The sequence below is a fragment of the Aulonocara stuartgranti genome, assembly GCF_965226115.1.
Source record: "Aulonocara stuartgranti genome assembly, chromosome: 11".
NCBI classification, from domain to species: Eukaryota; Metazoa; Chordata; class Actinopteri; order Cichliformes; family Cichlidae; genus Aulonocara; species Aulonocara stuartgranti.
Window position 1 is genome coordinate 5,566,728 of NC_138947.1, and position 21,117 is coordinate 5,587,844.

The following is a 21,117-nucleotide window of genomic DNA, read 5'->3' on the forward strand; positions in this document are numbered from 1 at the left end:
AAAAAAACTTTTGGAAAACTGATGACGGTTGACGGTTGGAAGGTCGGGTAGTCGGGTATAGTGCTGCACCAAAAGTCTCCCTGTGACTGTTTAGTTGTAAGCAGGTTGCTGCAGTCGCCAGTAGTTTGCATGGAAGACGCCGACTTGTCTGCAAACACTCACTAACAGTTCAAAAGGTAGTGAAACTGAAAGGTGGTGAGAAACAAAGACCATTTATATTTAAAGTAAACATTATGCTTCTTGAAATATGTTGATTGCAGCAGTAAAGCAGGCCATTTAATCTGAAGGTTTCAGGGTTTTTGCAGGTTTTGTCTCAAGTGTTTGCAGAAAAGATGCCGTCGTCTATGCATCGTCTAACGGCATCCACTGCAACCTGCTAGAGATCAAAGTAATCGTAAGGACGTTTTTAGTGTTGCAATATTTTTGGGGTGTTTTCATCTGATGAACAACATCCAGCAATGGCTCACCAACCAGTCCAGGAGTATTCAGTACCCCACCCCTTTCCAGGCCTGCACGACTGAGGCCCAACATTCAAATTTGGGTTGGGATCAAGCACGATTTTGTCACGGCACACTGAGAGGACTCAAACTCAGAACTTACCACGATCAGTTTTACAAGATTTAACAAGGAAACTCAAGAATATTTTATGATCCCAATGGATCCGGCTGCAGACAGGCTAAATACACAAACAGTGGTTTCCAACTTTCTTTATTCAGCTTCAGCTCTGAATAAAGAAATGCCAGGGTTTTTTTTATATTTAAAATCTCTTTATCGCGTCCTCGTCAAGTCTTCCCAGCTCCCAGCAGCAGAGTCAGGGGCTGAACAGCTCTGAAAATGTGAGAAGAGAAATTCAGTCAGAGTTCACATTTTCAGTTCCTCCCCTGAGGGACCGCTTCACTAGCTTCTGTGCTCTTCATCACCTGCTGATTATCGCAGTCTGCTCAGTTCGTCACCCAAATGTCCAGAGGTCAGAAGCTAAACACACAAATGAAAGAAAAATAACTGTAATGTGAACATAAACTCTAATTTTATGACCCATGTAAACAGTAAATCACATTTACACAACTTCCTCCTCCCTGCCACTTTATCTTTCATAATATGTCCTGCATGTATCACCATCACAACACTGTGATAAACAGCATGCAGGGAATGCAAACAAACCATTAATCTCCTTCTGCCAACAGAAAAACAACCCACACCGCAAACATTTCCTAAATAACCAACTCCTGCTTATTTACACTGCACTATTAAGGCTGCGAGGATGATGCAAACAATGAGACAGCGGTGTGTTTGCTTTAAAAAGGAACTGGAAGCAAAACCGTTTATGAATATTTTACTGTGGAGAGCGGAGAGCGACAAAGAGGACGTCTGGAGTCAGCTTTTGATAGTTTTTAAACGGCCCTGTGTGTGTTTGTGCGGCGTATGAGTAAATAACTGGAAGTAGCTGCGGCACTTTGTCTCCCTCGCTCTCTCTGAATACCTGCTGCCAAAGTACACAAGAGGAAATAATAAATAGAAATGCAAAAAGAGAACATCTGGTGGGAACAGTTAAAAAAAAAAACACATGAAAAATTGTGATTATACTCAGGGAAAATACACAGGGGCCTTACAATAAACGCATGTGTTTTCCTTTGTTAAAATGCATTGGATATTTCTCTCCGAGTTATGACGCTGAAATCTGTCTCCCACACACAGAGCGAGCATTTTTTTTTTTTTGGAAAGTGACCAATGCAGACATGAAAAGCAATCAGATGTGATTGTGTTTGTAATTGGAGAGGAGTTCTGTGCGGCTCCGTAGCAGAACATGGTTGATTGTGTTTGAATAGTTGCTGATTGACTGCTCTGCTGCAGCCAAGCTGTGCACACTATGTGTCCAATAGTTTTCTTTTTCTTTTTAAAAAAAAAGGAACTTGAAAATTGCTTCGTAAACTAAGGAGTTAACCATTTATTCCCCGTGCAATCATATTGCTCCTTAGGTCACAAATTCAGCCTGACTGCTGGACTGAAATAACTCTGGTGAAGAGTCGCCACTGGAAAGAAATGTGCAAGGATGGGTTTTGTAATGAAAAATTAACAAGCTGGGTGAGGCAAAGCGCCGTGCTGTGTGGGAAATAACACAGAAGTATTCAAAAGTGCTACTCTTGTGGAGAGGTAATTATTGTCTTTCATAAAAATAATATTCTTAGAAATACGAGTCATTTTTGGGATTGTACATGCCACATTTCTGGAAGTTTCCTGAACAATAAATAATCTCACATGCAATAATATCACATAATCTCAATCAAATTGTAGCTCCACGGTTTAGCAGTCAGATTAAAAGAGTTTAGACTGGGTATGTCTGAAGACAACTACACAAAAGAGGAGTGTAAAGGCAGGTAAACACTGTGAAATTTCAGATTAAAGACAACCACGATGGAAGAATCACAGTAAAATTTCGGTCACAGTTACAGAGACACAAAGTGGGTGTTATAATAATATTGTAACCAATGAAAGCCTGGGACAAAATTATGTTGTACCAGAAATTTTGTGTGACTCACAACACTTCATCCTACATCTGCATCATCATCACATCGAGAAAGAATAAATAAAGTGGAAAAAAAGTGGAGGAATTGTAGATCTGCCTTCAAGTCCAGCAGAAACCTCTGGTGAACTCAAGCTGTCTCAATAAAAAATGAGAGCCCTCACAGACTGTATATAAAAGATGGGCAGAGCTTCCAGAGGCCTGCGCTATGAAGCACGATTGAGTCTTATCCAGATAACTTCATGGTTAGGCTACAAACCTATGCTGCAAAGCTAAGATATCTAAGATATCAGCATGTATGAAATCTGCTCTTCAGAAAAAATCATCACCATTCCTGGAAGAGCCCTCAGACCTCTGTGTGCAGGTAGTGGGAGGTTTATCAGTAATAAAGAGATTCTGAGGTGCAACTTTATTCCTTGAATTTTTCCCTGCTGATACAAACAATTTTACTAAAACAATTTTTCTATAAGCAAACATGACATCTATGCTGCTGACCTTATATCAAATTTGCACATAGACTAATGTAGCCCTGTCTGCAATTATTCGGGCTTGCAGTATAAAGAAAAAGTGTACTGTAATAAAAAATGGTTAAACTATAAATAGTTGATAAAACGTTGAAAAATCATATGCTTTGGTACAAATGTATTTCATTTACAGTTAAGAGTCCAATAAGTAAAAGGGTTTCATGATTTAGAGTTCATTTTCTGTGCACACTAAATATGTTGGGGTGTAACCTAAGTTTATTTACCCATCTAGTGTCAGTTATCTCAATATGGTATTGTCATTGGTTGTTGTGCTGACGAGCCAGTCAATGTCACTCTTCTCTGTTATGGGGGCGGGACAAGTGGTAAGGTTTGTGTGAATCTGTGGGAGCGGACACAGAAGCTAAGTCCGAAGAGAGAGATGTCGTAAGGCAAACGTGGTGTGGATTTTGCATCTAAGTGTGTCATTGAGGTCGACTACCCGTGGTCCTGATAGTACTTATTTGTGATCTGCAAGAGGTAAATGAGACTGTGTGCCTTGACATTTGTACTGTAACTATTCGTTATAGTGATATAATATCGTGATATGTGATGCTAACTAGCGACTTGCTAATTAGCGCAACTTACCGCGTTATGTGCTGTGATACCATGCTGTATGTTTAGCTCTGTGATTTTCAGCAAAGCATGCTAATGCTAAATCGTTATGTGATAGCATTTGGTATTGTAGCTCAAGTGTTTTAATGTGTTTAGAAGCCGAGGGACGCTCTGAAAGGAGAGAGAGGTTTCTGCCCGGATGGACCCTGCTGTTTCCTCGCCCCTGACTGTTGTTTTCTTACCCCTGACTGTCTTCACTACTGGTGAACTAACTGCCCGTTTCTGATTGCCCCACTAACAAACTCATTGGACTCGTGAGTACTAACTGGAACTAAAGTGCACATATTTTGTTTATTGCTCAGTTTGAGTGAAGCGGCCATCAGTTTTAGGCCTCACCGCACCCAAACTTCGAATCAGGCCTGCATCAAGCACCGTGCTACCGGTGTAGTGTGGACAGGTTAAAGTGTGTGTGTGTGTGTGTGGGCCCACTGTTACACAATCGGTTTAAATTGAGTAAGTGTGTAGTTGATCAAAGTTATTGTCAAAGGTTGAAATTCATCCATGTTAAAGGTGTGAGCTGTTGTAGCTGAAATAACAGTTGAAATACCTAAAAAGGAGGTATTTTGGGTTGATAATCTTTTATTTAAAATCCATGTAGTCATTTTTACAGTATTTTTGTTTGTTTATTTGAATTCAATCCATTTTATTAAAGTAACTGTTTATTTTATTCATTTCTTTTGTCTAAATAAATACCCGGTGAGGGATAAATTTGTGTAAAATACAGTTGTGTTGGTCCTTATTATAGCAATTAGAGGGTATCAGGTATTATTATTAGTAGCACTACGAACCCAGGCCCAGTCTCATTGTACTATATACTCTAGCTTTACCATAGCTACGTGGGACCTGGGTTACATAAATGGAGGCACCGCTGGGATATTTAACTAAAGTAAACTAAATTTATTTTTGGACCAAGAGGATAACAGGTCGACCCCACAACTGTCAAATTGTTAAAGTAGTCAAACGTGCAACGAAAAAATAAACCAGATAGCAATGATGACACAACAAAGGAGCAGACCGTCACAACTTGAGTTGGTCAACTGGTGCAAAGGGGAATCAATAGATTTGAAACATGCTCTACTATTGTATGGGGTACCGGAAGGTGTTTCGAGAGATGAAATAGAAGAAACAGCAGGGACTATCAAAGCTTTGGGAAAAGTAGTAGTTAAGGGAAAAATGTTTAACTCTCAACTAAAATCATTAATGGTGTTGTGTGAGTGTCGTGAGGAGATAAACCCCACGACAATCCCCCCTGAGATAATGCCAATAAGTGGTGGAAGTGGCTGGAAAGCAGTGTACTACATTGAACCTCAGCCAGATGACTTTGAGGGAAAGTTACTCACTTTTCTGCAGAATGAAGGGAAAACCTTAGAGGATATCCAAGGGTTACGCACCCACGGAGGGGAAGTGGATGGTAATTCTGAAGCCATCATCCGTGCAGTAGGTGAGTTAATGGTCAGAACAAACAAACAGCCTGAAAGCCATCCATATAGACGTCTAAGGACATTTTCCGGGGTCATTCCCACCCCAGCTGGGGAAGAAGTCTTGGATACCTGGTTGGAGCAAGCGAGACTCCTAGTAGATGAAGGCGAGTGCTCCGATAAAGAAAAACGTAGACGCATACTGGAAAGTCTCAAAGGGCCTGCCTTGGAGATCATTCAGGCCGTGCGTCTGACTCAACCTGATGCTAGTTCCCAGGACTACATAGAGGCCATAGAGACCATTTTTGGCAGAGTAGAGTCCGCAGAGGAGCTCTATCTGTCATTCAGAGCCCTTCACCAACAGCCTGGTGAGCACCTGTCTGAGTTTCTGCGAAGATTAGAGAGGTCTCTTGTTAAAGTAGTCCAGGGAGGTGGTTTACCAGTTAGTGCTGCTAACAAAGCTCGGTTAGAGCAGTTAGTTAAAGGATCCACTTCTGAGCTTATGTTGCTTCAGTTGAAAATAAGGGAGCGAACGGAAAATCCTCCCTCATTCCTGAACTTGTTAAGAGAGGTGATGGAAGAGGAAGCCCGTCAAGCAGCCAAACAAAGCCAGACCACATCTAAGTGTCACCAAAGGGTTCGCACAGTTAAGGTGGAAAAGGAGAAAGAGTCTGAAGCGGTCACTCAGAGTGAACTGCAAGCTCAGATTCAAGAGTTGAGAGCACAGCTAGAGGAAAGAAACCACTCAGGAATTCAACCGCTGTCTGATTGCACCATCAAACCCCCAACAGAGAAGCAAAAACAGAAAAGTGATTCGCAGAGCGAAATACGGGCACTCAGAAAGCAAGTGAAAGCACTAGAAAATAAAATGAGTGTGATGGCGGTGAAGTCTACAAGTGAGCCCCCACAAGAACACTCAAATCAGTCTCGCAGAGACAAAGCAGCTTCTTACCCCAAGCCTGCTTCTTTTAAAGCATCATCTGCTAGAGAGAGTGATGAATATTTCTGCTATAAGTGTGGAGAAAATGGTCACATAGCTACAAGGTGCACTGCACCCGAGAACCCGCAGAAAGTCATAAGAAAACTCATACGATTAGTACGAGGAGTATCTGGTCCTAACAAGGAGGACCCAAATCCTACCGGAGAAGAGCAATGCGTTGCTTGGACCAACAAGGTCGAAGTCCCAGAAACTGACACAGGCCTGCCTGAGGGTCTTGTAGGCCCGTCATTTATTCACACAGTCAAAGTCAATGATGTGGCCTGTGATGCTCTTATTGATAGTGGGTCTAACGTGACTATTATCTTTGAAAGCTGGTATAACCAACACTTGGAAGATGTCCCCATAAAACCTCTCTCTCGCTTGGGACTCTGGGGACTTGCTGACACAGAGTATCCCTACAAAGGCTATGTTGTTGTAGAGATGGAGTTTACCAAGGAGATCACTGGTGTCTCCGGGCGAGTAGAAGTGCTCGCATTGATTTGTCCTGACCCGAAAAACCAGCAACAAACCCCCGTGTTGGTGGGCACCAATACGTCTCTGTTCCGCCGCTTATGGGACTTGGTGCAAATGAAAGGTGACCAGAACACAGCTCATTCCATGAGAATTCAGTCTGTGTATGCCCCCATTAGGGCACAGGAGCAACTGCCAAAAAATGATGTGCTGGGACAGATAAAATGGAAAGGGCCCTGCCCTCTTTCTATCGCCCCAGGAGCAAATTGCTATGCCACCTGCAAAGTAGACAGGCACAGTGCCCCCTCCAAAGACCTTATCTTGATTGATGCACCCTCTACCCAGTTACTCCCCGCCGGCGTGCTGGTACAGCCAGGTGTGCTCTCAGATGCTGGTATAGACAGCAATAGCTTGAATGTGCTCCTCCAAAATGAGTCCACCAAGACAGTCTCCATACCAGTGGGATCTGTCATTGCTGAAATGTTTGCTGTGGATACAGTCACCCCAGTCCAACCCTCTGACCTGGCCACTGAGAAAATAGATCCAAACCTCTTTGACTTTGGGGACTCCCCTATCCCCGAGGAGTGGAAAAGTAGACTTCGGCAGAAGTTAGCTGAGAGGAGAAATGTCTTCTCAATGCAGGAGTGGGACGTTGGCTTGGCTAAAGGTGTTGAACACCACATTCGTCTACATGACCCTAGACCTTTCAGGGAGAGGTCAAGGAGACTAGCCCCAGCCGACATTGATGATGTGAGGCGACACATACAGCAGCTGTTGGCTGCTGGCATTATAACAGAGTCCCGTAGCCCATATGCCTCCCCAATTGTTGTTGTGCGGAAAAAGAATGGGGCCATAAGAATCTGTATTGATTACAGAACACTGAACAACCGCACTACACCTGATCAGTATACAATGCCACGCATTGATGATGCCTTGGACTCCTTGTCAGGCAGCCGATGGTTCTCAGTCCTAGATCTGCGTAGTGGCTACTATCAGATAGAAATGGCTGAGGAGGACAAGGAAAAGACGGCATTTATTTGCCCCCTGGGCTTCTATCAATTTGAGCGCATGCCACAAGGGATCACTGGAGCTCCTGCAACGTTCCAACGCTTAATGGAAAAGGCTGTTGGGGACATGCATCTTCTGGAAGCCCTTGTGTATTTGGATGACATCATTGTCTTTGGAAGAACGCTTGAAGAGCATGAGCAACGCCTCTTTAAGGTGTTGGACAGACTAGAGGAGATTGGTTTGAAAGTCTCCATTGACAAATGTCAATTCTGTCGTCCTCAAGTTAAGTATGTGGGTCACATTGTATCCACCAATGGAATAGCCACCGATCCAGAGAAGGTTGAGGTGGTGAAACACTGGAAAGTGCCCACTCACTTGAAACCTCTCAAGTCTTTCCTCGGATTTTGTAGTTACTATCGGAGGTTCATAGCCAACTACTCCGCCATTGTCCGTCCTTTGTCAGAACTCACCAAGGGTTATGCACCCACTTGGAAAGACCCCAAAGCCAAGAAGAGTGTAGACCCAAACCACACCTATTTTAAAGCATCCGAGCCGTTTGGGGAACGATGGACTCCAGCCTGCCAGGCTGCTTTTGAACAGATCTGTGAATGTCTGATCAATGCTCCAGTATTGGCATTTGCTGACCCCACCAAGACATACATCCTGCATGTGGACGCCAGCATGAATGGTTTAGGTACTGTCTTGAACCAAGAACACCCCGAGGGCCTAAGGCCGGTAGCTTTCGCAAGCCGAAAGCTCAAAGACTCAGAACGTAACTATCCAGTTCATCAACTGGAATTCTTGGCATTAAAGTGGGCCGTTGTGGATAAATTTCACGACTACCTGTATGGTGCCAAATTCATTGTCAGGACTGACAATAACCCCTTAACGTATGTATTGACCTCGGCTAAGCTCAGTGCTGTAGGGCATCGCTGGCTCGCTGCCCTCGCCACGTATGATTTCACCATACAGTACCGCCCTGGGCGCCACAACATTGATGCTGACTTGCTGTCCCGACAGTATGCCCAAGAGGAAGTTGGAGAATGGACTTCCATCCCGCCTGCTGGCATTAAAGCTCTCTGTAAACGAGCCTGCATCAGGGAAGGAGCAGTTTTACCTGACAGATTGGTGGATCAACTTGGTGCTCCTGCCTCTGCAGTACCAGAAGCCTATGCATTTCCTGTGAATCTCAGCGTAAACATCCTCGATCAGCTGAGCCCAAAAGACATTCAAACATCACAAGATATGGACCCTACCATTGGGCCATTGAAGAAAGCCATCAAGAGCAATAAAGAGTTTGCTCGCTCTAAAACTGACTCTCTAGAGACTGTGATGCTCCTCCGTGAAAGTCGCAAATTGGAGTTGAGTGATGGAATACTCTACAGAGTAAAAGAAAAAATGGCTGGAAAACAAAGCCGGCAGCTTGTCTTGCCAGCAAGATACAGGTCTATGGTGTTAAGGTCTCTGCATGATGAGTGTGGGCACATGGGAGCAGAGCGAACAACAGAACTGATTAAAGAGAGGTTTTACTGGCCTCGTATGGCAGCTGAGATTGAGCGGTATATTCGCACTTGTGGAAGGTGCATCTCCAGGAAGACGCTCCCTCAGCGTGCCTCGCCCTTGAATCAGATAACAAGCAATGGCCCTCTAGACTTGGTCTGCATTGATTTCTTACAGATAGAGCCGGATTCTAAAGGTGTTGCAAATGTGTTAGTTGTGACAGATCACTATACACGTTATGCACAGGCGTTTCCTACCAAAGATCAAAGAGCCATTACCGTTGCAAAAGTCCTGTGGGAGAAGTACTTCATGCACTACGGTCTACCTGCACGAATACACTCTGATCAGGGCAGAGACTTTGAGAGTCGACTGATCAAGGAGCTGTTGTCCATGTTGGGGATTCGGAAGTCACGAACGTCTCCCTACCACCCGCAAGGTGATGCGCAACCGGAAAGATTCAACAGAACCCTTCTAGCAATGCTCGGTACCATGGACACTGCAAAGAAACAGTGTTGGAGCCAGCATATCACCCACCTGGTACACGCGTACAATTGTACAAGGAGTGATGCCACGGGGTACTCACCTTATTATCTCATGTTCGGGAGAGAAGCTAGACTGCCCATCGACATCTGCTTTGGAATCTCGCCAAATGGTGAAAGTGAGTCCTCCTACCAACAGTATGTTTCACGGATGAGAAAAGAGTTGCAGGACGCATACAAACTTGCATCAAATGCAGCTACAAAAAATCATCTGAAGAACAAAGCACATTATGACCAACGCGTGAGAGATCTGCCTTTGGAGAAGGGAGACAGGGTTCTCATTCAGAATGTTGGAATAAAAGGCAAGCATAAACTGCAGGATCGTTGGAAATCTACACCGTATGTTGTAGTGGAGAAGTTGCCTAACCTGCCTGTTTATAAGGTAAAACCAGAACATGGTCCAGGTGTACTCAAAACTCTCCATCGAGACCACCTGTTGCCCATTGGTTATATGGTCAGGATGCCTAATCCATCGGATGACACAGGACACATTAGGAGACCCGTAACCAGAGCACATCGTGCCCAGAAAAGTCAAGCAGTTAAACCGCCTGATCCAGTTGAAGAAAGTGACACAGCATCCTCAGATGAAATGTTTGAAGCTGTCCATAATCCGCAAAGTTTTGGTGTGCAAGAGGTCAGGAGACAACTGGCAATGCCACATCAGCCTTCGGAAGAGGATGACACTTCTGAGGAGGAACATTTTGAAGAAGCAGAAAGTCAACCAGTAAGAGAAAGTGAAAACTCATCTGGAGATGATACACCTACTATGCTGGAATATGATGCTCAAGAGACAAATGAGTCTATGGGAGAGCAAGAGGAGGAACGGGAAACAAGTTCACCCTTTTCAAACAGAACCCGAAGTGACAATTCTCATAGAGGTACAAGAAATGAGAGTGAACAGTTCTCCACATCCCGAAAATCCCTCAGGAAACCAAAACCACCCTTGAGATTGACCTATGAAAAGCCAGGTCACCCATCTTGTGAGCCTGTTACCATCATGCACCATGGTATGGTCATTCAACTAAAATTAAACCCTCCAGACGTCAGTGAAACAAAGGGACGTTCTAAGTCATCGAAGAAGTTCTTAGGAAGTGAGGATGACCATCACCCTGTAAAGCTAAAGAGAAGTCAGAGGTGTGATGAGGACATCTACACGGTTAGAAGGGGGAGGGTGTAGCCCTGTCTGCAATTATTCGGGCTTGCAGTATAAAGAAAAAGTGTACTGTAATAAAAAATGGTTAAACTATAAATAGTTGATAAAACGTTGAAAAATCATATGCTTTGGTACAAATGTATTTCATTTACAGTTAAGAGTCCAATAAGTAAAAGGGTTTCATGATTTAGAGTTCATTTTCTGTGCACACTAAATATGTTGGGGTGTAACCTAAGTTTATTTACCCATCTAGTGTCAGTTATCTCAATATGGTATTGTCATTGGTTGTTGTGCTGACGAGCCAGTCAATGTCACTCTTCTCTGTTATGGGGGCGGGACAAGTGGTAAGGTTTGTGTGAATCTGTGGGAGCGGACACAGAAGCTAAGTCCGAAGAGAGAGATGTCGTAAGGCAAACGTGGTGTGGATTTTGCATCTAAGTGTGTCATTGAGGTCGACTACCCGTGGTCCTGATAGTACTTATTTGTGATCTGCAAGAGGTAAATGAGACTGTGTGCCTTGACATTTGTACTGTAACTATTCGTTATAGTGATATAATATCGTGATATGTGATGCTAACTAGCGACTTGCTAATTAGCGCAACTTACCGCGTTATGTGCTGTGATACCATGCTGTATGTTTAGCTCTGTGATTTTCAGCAAAGCATGCTAATGCTAAATCGTTATGTGATAGCATTTGGTATTGTAGCTCAAGTGTTTTAATGTGTTTAGAAGCCGAGGGACGCTCTGAAAGGAGAGAGAGGTTTCTGCCCGGATGGACCCTGCTGTTTCCTCGCCCCTGACTGTTGTTTTCTTACCCCTGACTGTCTTCACTACTGGTGAACTAACTGCCCGTTTCTGATTGCCCCACTAACAAACTCATTGGACTCGTGAGTACTAACTGGAACTAAAGTGCACATATTTTGTTTATTGCTCAGTTTGAGTGAAGCGGCCATCAGTTTTAGGCCTCACCGCACCCAAACTTCGAATCAGGCCTGCATCAAGCACCGTGCTACCGGTGTAGTGTGGACAGGTTAAAGTGTGTGTGTGTGTGTGTGGGCCCACTGTTACACAATCGGTTTAAATTGAGTAAGTGTGTAGTTGATCAAAGTTATTGTCAAAGGTTGAAATTCATCCATGTTAAAGGTGTGAGCTGTTGTAGCTGAAATAACAGTTGAAATACCTAAAAAGGAGGTATTTTGGGTTGATAATCTTTTATTTAAAATCCATGTAGTCATTTTTACAGTATTTTTGTTTGTTTATTTGAATTCAATCCATTTTATTAAAGTAACTGTTTATTTTATTCATTTCTTTTGTCTAAATAAATACCCGGTGAGGGATAAATTTGTGTAAAATACAGTTGTGTTGGTCCTTATTATAGCAATTAGAGGGTATCAGGTATTATTATTAGTAGCACTACGAACCCAGGCCCAGTCTCATTGTACTATATACTCTAGCTTTACCATAGCTACGTGGGACCTGGGTTACACTAACCTTAGGTTTGAATTCTGTTCAAACGATCGTGGCTCAAGAGTTGGGAGTTTGCCTTGTAATCGGAAGGTTGCCGGTTTGAGCCCCGGCTTGGACAGTCTCAGTCGTTGTGTCCTTGGGCAAGACACTTCACCCGTTGCCTACTGGTGGTGGTCAGAGAGCCCAGTGGCGCCAGTGTCCGGCAGCCTCACCTCTGTCAGTGCGTCCCAGGGTGGCTGTGGCTACAATGTAGCTGCCATCACCAGTGTGTGAATGTGTGCGTGAATGACTGGATATGTAAAGCACTTTGGGGTCCTTAGGGACTAGTAAAGCGCTATATAAATACAGGCCATTTACCATTTTACCATTTCTGTTGTTACATGTGAAACATCACTGAGGCTGTTAAATATTAATTTAATGGAATACTCAATGATAACCCATCCATTCATTTCATTAAATGATACAGTTGTAATACTGTTAACTCGTAACCAGCTTTGTGCGTCCTCTTATTCTGACCAATGTTGGGGTAAGTGAATCCAGATAACAGGAAGACTTATTTCATAGTATGGGCAAAGGTCTTAAAAGTGCAATCAATGTTGTCTTAAACATGCATTCTTAATAACAGCCAGCAGGTGGCAGCAATTCTGGTTGCAAAATAAAACAGACATTTTGTTCAATGGCTGGAAATTGTACAAAGTATCTTGTAGAGGAGATCAAAATGGCAAATGTTTCTTTCGTTGAAAGAGATCCTTCCGTTGTTTCTGACATCAGTTTCAAACAGCTCGTTCAGTTGTAACCTCACCAGTTGCTGTTTGGTTGGTTTTGGTAAAATGTTAGATAAATGGAGTGGAGACGGTTAATTTACCTCAGTAAAGAAACATAACTAAAAAATTATGCATCATAATAAAATCATATGTTCAATTTGAAATAACTTTTTTCTGAAATTAAATCCACTGAAGTCTATTTTCAGTATCCCAAAAACAATTTATGTTTATTTTTCATAGACTGTTACAAATATCTCCTTTATGGTTGTAACTGTACCCAGCAAGACAAAGGTCTGTGTTTACAGCACAGCAGGGCATCGCTGTGGTCTCCTTTCCCTTTCAGTGATGATCTGCCCTCTATCTTTTTTCTCCTCTCCCCGTTTCTGCTATTGTCTGTGTTCCCTCCATGGAGCCATGACTGTGACTGGTCTCACCTGGCTCCCTGGTTTGCACACCTGCACTCAATCTTTAATCAGTCTCCCTCTGCATTTAATCCCTCGCCCATCCATCCAATTTTGCCAGATTGCTCTGCTGGCTAAGTAGAGGTACCATGCAGGGTTGCTAGTATTTGCACTGTAATCTTTCTGGAGAGTTTAACTAAGACCAGAGCTTTTCCCTCTGGACATAACTCTGGGTTTTCTGCCTTTACTCTGACCTTCTCATGTATGCCACCAGCCACCCTGCCTCCGTTCCCTCTGCCTGCTCCCTGTCCTCACTATCTCTCTGCTTTAGTCATTTCATGTTTCTATACTTCTCTGCTTCAGTTCGCCACTCCAGACCTGTAACGTTAACAGAAATGGTCATGGTGACAGCACCCGTTAGTTGCTATGCTCCTTATTTTGAAACATCAGTGATTGTGTTTTAGACTCAGCTGTTGTTGCTGATGTTTCCATATTTGGCAGGATGGAGCAGTAACTTATCTTTTAGAGTTAGCAAGCCTGGTTAGCAACCTGCATTGTGCAACACGTGGCAAAAACAACAGATTTATTTGCACAGCCTGTACCTGTAACATTCCTAACTAAAGCAGGCACATCCCTAGCCTCAGGCTTCAACCAAACCAAATGGTTTTGTAATTTGTCAGTTGTTATGAATCAGCTACAGAGACGGATCAGGCTATTAAAAAAAATCTTAATTTCATGCCAAGAATTGGACGCTTTAATGTGGGACTCTGAGGAAATACTTAAAATGCTTTTCAAGCCACCCTCAAACTAGAGAAGCTGCAGTTGTTTGACTTCATTTTTCAGCCAAGAAGATTGCCACTTGGTTTACAAGAAAACCGATGTCATCGACCACTTTGGGGAGGTGACGGTCTAGACATCTGTGGACTTTTCTTTGAAATAACTGAAAGATAAGTAGTTTTGATTGGAGCAGGAATCTTCAGGAGGGCTCTCATCTGAGTCATATTTGGGGTCTGCCTCTTCAGCATGACACCAAAGAGGAGGTAGTCCAGTAACTGATAAAAAGACCACTGAATGGTAAATGGTCTGTATTTGTATAGCACTTTACTTGATCCTAAGGACCCCAAAGCACTTTACACTATATACAATCATCCACACACACATTGGTGATGGAAAGCTACATTGTAGCCACAGCCGCCCTGACAGAGGCGAGGCTGCCGGACACTGGCGCCACTGGGCCCTCTGACCACCACTAGTAGGTAACAGGTGAAGTGTCTTGCCCAAGGACACAACGACCGAGACTGTCCAAGCCGGGGCTCGAACCGGCAACTTTCCGATTACAAGACGAACGCCCAACTCTTGAGCCACAATCATCCCTGCACGCAGTGAAGAGCTGGTTTAAAATAAGTGAAGGACGGTATAAAGGGTTCAGTCAGGCAGCTCTGAGGGTTGTGGTAGTTCTTTCTAGATTAAGTTTTACTGGGCTTTTGAAATATTTTCATATTCTTGAGGCTAAAGTCAAAGAGACTTTATTTATCCCCAAGGGGCAATTCAGATAGATGACACCTTGCCGACCATACATACAATACACAAACATCACATTGGGGAGACAGGTCAGGCTAGGTAGCACTGGCCGGTCGACCACATGAGCAGCGACCCCGAACCGAAACCATAGAAAATGCACAGCATGAGGAAAGACGAGGAGAAAAAAAAGAACTCCCCCCAGACTGAGCTTCAGCAGGGAGATCAGTTTGAGAACAGGAAAAAACCACCTCAGCACATGAATCATCACATCTCACAACATAGAAGACATAAGCTTCGAAGGCGTTTGGAGGGGTCAGTGTACATGCGTATGTGTGCGTGTGCGTGTTAAATTGCTGTGATGTGACACAACAGATGTGGGACATCAAAGGGAGGGTCACTGGTTTGCATCCAAAGCCCAGCTGCTCTCAGGAAAGACACAGACTGGCTTCCAGGGCTGAGGAACACCCAGGTGTGCTTATATGCTGAGCACATAAATGAAAATCATTTTCTATTGTGTGCAACATAAACCTGCTCACTAAATACATATAGGTAAACAATGTGTTGTTCAATGATGTTAAAACAAACCTCATGCTCATTTTTTGCAGCAAAGTCTTCAGCTCTGACTCAGACTGGAATGCATCCAGCTCTGCTTGAAAATAGACTTGCACGGGACTGATCCTCAAACAGAACAAGACAGCAATAAAGACCTCCCCTGCAGCCTTGAATTTGATTTGTTTTGGTGCTGTTGTGGGGAAAAGTCAGCTTCATAGCATTATGTGAGTACTTTATTCTGAAGAGAGAAATCAACATCATCATCTCTGTTTTGAACTCACAAATATCAGAATGGAAGTCACGCAGGCAGACTAGACTCAATTTTCCAACCTCCAGCTCAGTGAGATTTCTTTTTTTCTGCTGACACAAGGTTTTCATTTCACAGTAAAGACATGCTTCTTGCTTCAGCTATTACCTGAGAGGTGTACCTTTTCTTCTCTTCCAGCTAAAATCCACTTTCATACCAACTTATAGCTGGTTTTAAGGACTCAATCCTATCAAAGAAACGCTATAAAAGTCCATTAGGACCAAATGCCTTTCTGTGACATTTCAGGAGGATGATTACACCTGGTAAAACAATTTAAAGCCTCAAAGGATCATTGAGCATCAAACGATTCTGGACCAGGAGTTCATTTTTCCATGCTTATGGGACTATAAGGAAAGCTTTTAAAGAACCTATCCTTCCCATGCTCCGCTGCCGAGCAGCTCTCACTTCTGAAAAAGAGAGATGATAGCTTTGAATGACCTTGACATGCTTTGCTTTGTCTCATCACTGAGCTGCAATTCCAAGCAAATCAAGCACTGCCATGCCTGAGCAAGAGAGAGAAAACAAGACCCTCAGGAATACACACACGCACATGCACACACACAATCTCCCAACCCGGTCACACCTTCTTCACTTCACCACCGTGACATTAAGATGACAGCAGCACCAAGAGGAAATGAGAAACATGAGAGTGGGAGGTCGGGTGATTAGTGCAGGTCTCACAGCCCCACCTTGTGTTCAAAGGCAGGAAGTGACACACATACAGACACATAATAGGGATGAAATAAAGATTATTCAGTTGCTGAACACATTAAAATAGAGTCCTCATAAGCAGATGGACATAAAGACAGTGGAGCTACAGTTTGCTGTAGAGAACTGGAATCAGGTTAGGCTGTGCTGGAATTGCTACACTGTTGTCACTGACGCACTGGTGCACGTGTTATGCTGCTGCAACCTGTTTTATACAATAATTCTCATTTTTGGCTCAAGAAATGGACTCATCATCCTTACAGTGCACATAAAAAATGAAATAAACATTGCAAACAATCTGAAAATAAAGAATCCCTTTGATTTTACCTCTGCTGAATCATGAGGTCTGAATTAAACTAACTAGTAACTAATCGAGGGATAACCATCCAGTTCTGTTTCTCACAAGCTGATTTGCAATTACTTGAAGGTACATATTTTATTTCACTGTTAATCAACCTATATGTAAAGTGCTTTTCAAGTTATATTTTATTATTTATTCATCAGAAAAATATTTCCAGTGGCATAAGCTTAATTTTATTTGACCACATGGCTAATTTAATCCTTCAACATGGAGACAGAAATTAAGTCAGACAGAGCAGTAAAAGCAGGACCTCGAAGAACAACTTAAGGGAAGCTAGAGGAGCTTAAACAGGGCACCGTGTATGACAATCAATGGAAATTCTGGGATTGTGGACAGAAACTAACTGGTTGTCTGCTTGATCTAATGTTCATGTTTGAAAATCCAAGACTAACAGTGCCATAAAGACCAGTTACTTAATGGATCGAGACTTCATCCGTAAAGATTTGCAACAGTATCTTTCATCTCAAAAATGGGCAATCAAAACTACCTTCATGGTTGTTCCTCTTGCAGAAAGTCGGCGCTTATCCACAAGAACTTTCACACAGACTCACAAAATACTAGCAATAGAGAAAACAGACTTTTAAATTGGATCCACTATAAGAATACTGTGCATGTGATCAGTACAATCAATCAATAATAGCCTAATATGAAGTAACAGAAATCAATAGTGCAAATCAGCCTGTTACCAGTAATTCAGAAACACCCCAGGGTTGTTTTTTTTTTTAGAAATCTCTCTTTTTAAAAGCAGCATACATTAAATATATGTTGTAGTACGCCTCAGAGCCTGCATGTAAAATATGTGCAGTTCCCATTTTGCATGCTTATTAGCCACATTAGCATTCAGTTAAAAGCACCGCTATGGCTAAGTGAAGCCTCACAGAGCTGATAGTCTCTTGTTTTCTGCTGCCCGTTTCTGAAGCAGATCATATCCCAGTTTTCAAACGTGTCATTAAACAGTAAACTGTCACTTTTACAGACGCCTGAATCTCTGATTGAATGCTGATTGCAGAACAGAGAAGAAGATCACGATGAAGCAGCAGAACGACACAACAGATGAATCCTGCTTGTTGGCATGAAAAATATTAAAGGCAGTCAACTGACATGGAGCAGATTAGCGTTTAGATGAATAATGAGAACGTACGGAGCTGGTAGATGGGCATATTCAGCATTGATGGTATGATTTCTCTCTCTCTCTCTGCACTATAAAAGACGTGGCTACTAGCTGAGCTCACGTAGGCTGAACCAGCATTAATCTCATAATTTAATATTCAGTCTAAGCACAGCTCTCAGAAAAGGGGAATGAGAAGAAAAGCAGCTTGGCCTAAGGGGGACGGTGTGATTCCGAAATGTTGACAGTGGCCTCTTGCCATCAAAACCACTGAATCTTATCAGTTTTACAGACTTGTTTTTTGATTGTCAACTTATTTCTGCAGATGAATGCAGATTATTACAGATGGATTTCGTTCCCCCTCTGTTCCTCCACCCCCGTGCCTTTTTCGCTCACAGCAACATCTGTGACAAATATAAAGAATACAATGAAAACCCACTTAAGCTCACTTAACACTCATGCATCCAATCTGCAGGAGGGTCCGATAACAAGGCTCTGCCACAGGACTTGCAGCCTACTGCTTCTGGATTGGAGCACGAGGGGTGAACGAGGGAAGCTAGTGAACATGCAGGACCAGGTTTTGGATTGTTCTAGGGGTTAAACTTTATCCACTGGATTTCCATCACAAAAGCCTCCTCAGCAGTGAGCAGACGTGACCTTGGGGCCTGCCAGGGACAAACTGAGGAAGTGAATTCAATGAAGCGTCCTCCATTCACGTGTAGGCCTAATAGGTCGCTGTCTATCACACCAAGTACCCGACCCTAGGCACACCTCCTCCTCTTACACTGGTCAGAGTCCCTTTATTATGCTGATCTAATGACTGTGGAGGGTAATCCCAAGGACCTTCATTTGAATCAGGGTGATGTGTTACGCACTCAGCCAGATTTGAACTGACACTGGGCCCCATACCTGCCAACTTGGGTGAGCGTTAAAGTCAGCCGTTGCAGTACCAAAACAAATTTATCCTTCTACAATTTGTGCATTCGTTTATTCTGATCTCATAGTAAAATCTCTTGATGCAAAAAAACAAATACCTGCACACAAAGAAAGCAGTGGTAGAACGTGTGCTGCAGAGATATGATATTGCTGGAAGGATCTGTCTTGTTTGAACAGTAATAGAAAATATCTCAGTGAGTCCAGTTTGACAACAAAATACAAATTATTTATAGAAATATTTGTCTTGATACTGACCCTAATGATTTAGTTTCAAGCATATCGACTTCACCAGCTCACCTCTGTGATCCCTATAACTTTCTTATCATGATAAATAGCCGACTGTATGGTTACACTTTTAGCTACACTTCGCACTTTTGCTCTGGAAAGCTCCTGCCCTTCCCCTTCCTCATGGTCGGGGATTCCTGGAACTCAAGATTGGGGTTATCGAATTTTTAATACACAATTATCATGGGCAAAATAATCTCTAATAATGATATTATTGTCATAGCTATAGCAGGAATGCGTAGTTGTAATACTCCGTATTGTGACCAAAATCACAAGAACTAATTTTGGAGAATAATCCAGTACGATCATAGAGTGCATATATTTAATTAACATAGAACAACAATTCTGAAGTCTTGAACTTCACTGTCATCATTGTGGGGGGTTTTTTTTCCTTTTTTGGACCATAGTTGTATTAGTGGAGACAAGACATTAAACATATTGCTAAGCTGGGCGAGCAAGAAAACAGGCTAAACAGAACAAACTTAAAACTATCAGACAGATGGAACAACTGCCACCTATGTGTAAACCTTTAAATGTTTTTTGCCTTTTAATACACTGAAGAAGACCAGACAGAACCTGCCTGTCACTCGAATTGATCACATCTCTAATAATGCAAAACTTTAACCCTTAATACAAATTAGAGGAGTTATACACATTAAAAGAATACGCAAAGTAGAACAGCCATGAATGAGGTATCAGCCACAGGAATTAAAACGCCTTTATTTCTTCTGTAAAGTTGGGTACTTTAATATGGGAGTATATAGCCGACCTCAAGTGGCCACTTAAGGAACTGCAGTTTTTTTTTACATTTGCACACTGTGGTTTTGAATTTTATTACTTATAACTCATTTTACTGAGAAGGTGCCAAACAACCAGAAATGATACCAAAAAATAAAAAGAAACAAATATTTTTTTCCATAACTGAGTCACAGTGTAGACCTTTTATTTCCTGCTTTAAGGGAGTAGAATATGTGTTTCACAGTTACATGTTCAACAAATAGACAAAGTGCTAAAGACGAAACTACTATTAACCACTCTGGTGTTTTGGAGAGGGGAAAAGACGGTACTGGATGCGATGTTTGCCATTACCATGATTGCTGACATGGTCAAAATAAATTGATGAGATTTAAATTTGTGACGTACAACCTGTTTACCTTTTGGTATTCAGTCAAATACATCGCTAACTTTATTCATTGTGTGCTCATTTTTGGCTCTTGAAGTGCAGGGAAAATAAAAGTATTTGAAATTCTGGTGAAGATTAACCACAATGCACAAAAAATATAAAAAGTGTACAAGTTTTTACAAGTTATGAACATCTTTCAGTTTGTAAACGATCATCAGTGCTGCTGTACCACAAGGTCATTGGTCTAAGTGAAGGTGTTGATCCGATTTACTCATTAAGTAAAAACAAAACTGTTTTTATTTCAGATTTATATTTTTCACTCATGAGAATTTATAACTCAGAGAGCTGCTGAGAGAGATGCAGACTCCCAGTCTTCTTTAATTAATGCTCAGCACAGTGAACTTCATAAATAAGTATTTTCTCAGACTTGGAGCCAACCCTCTTCAGCCCAGCAGACGATTTGGTGTGTCCCTGCCTGCAAACTCGTGTGAGATTATTCAAACCCAGAGCACAATTTTTAATTCTAGCCTAGATCCCAGAGTTTCCCAGGACACCAAATAAAGTGAATTACAGGGTAATGCAGTGAAAACAGTGCAGCAGAAGCCTAAAAAGAATCCACGTAATGAAATGCTGCAGTCATAAAAATATTCCCTCAAATTACACAGAAGTTTAATACAGCTTCATTAAATGATGCAAAATCTAAATATATATATATATATATATATATATATATATATATATATATATATACATATATATATGTGTGTGTGTGCTGTTTTCTAACTGTGGAGAGTGTTTTTCTTTTTTCAAGTCAAAGAGACATGGGAATAAAAGATGCAATAAAGCCTAATGTGTTGCC

The 21,117-nt window shown here is 42.3% G+C and overlaps 1 protein-coding gene across 3 annotated transcripts; it reads left to right on the top strand.

The window, feature by feature from the left end:
* The first annotated feature begins 3,050 nt into the window (after window positions 1–3,050).
* Window positions 3,051–12,206, top strand: LOC309716490 (uncharacterized protein). 3 transcript variants are annotated; one of them, XR_014279452.1, is made up of 3 exons: window positions 3,051–3,522; window positions 3,754–11,223; window positions 11,455–12,206. XR_014279452.1 is itself a non-coding variant. In XM_082550305.1 (2 exons), the coding sequence occupies exon 2, from the start codon at window positions 4,648–4,650 to the stop codon at window positions 10,747–10,749; it is 6,102 nt and encodes a 2,033-aa protein (XP_082406431.1). In that variant the 5' UTR covers window positions 3,051–3,522; window positions 3,754–4,647; the 3' UTR covers window positions 10,750–11,446. The 3 variants fall into 3 exon arrangements, 1 of the variants encoding a protein (XP_082406431.1); XR_014279453.1 differs by having other exon boundaries at window positions 11,458–12,206; XM_082550305.1 differs by lacking the exon at window positions 11,455–12,206 and having other exon boundaries at window positions 3,754–11,446.
* Window positions 12,207–21,117: the final 8,911 nt, after the last annotated feature.

Bases quoted from the DNA above. Each gene is read 5' to 3' on its own strand.
- LOC309716490 (XM_082550305.1), top strand. From the start codon at position 4,648: ATGATGACACAACAAAGGAGCAGACCGTCACAACTTGAGTTGGTCAAC.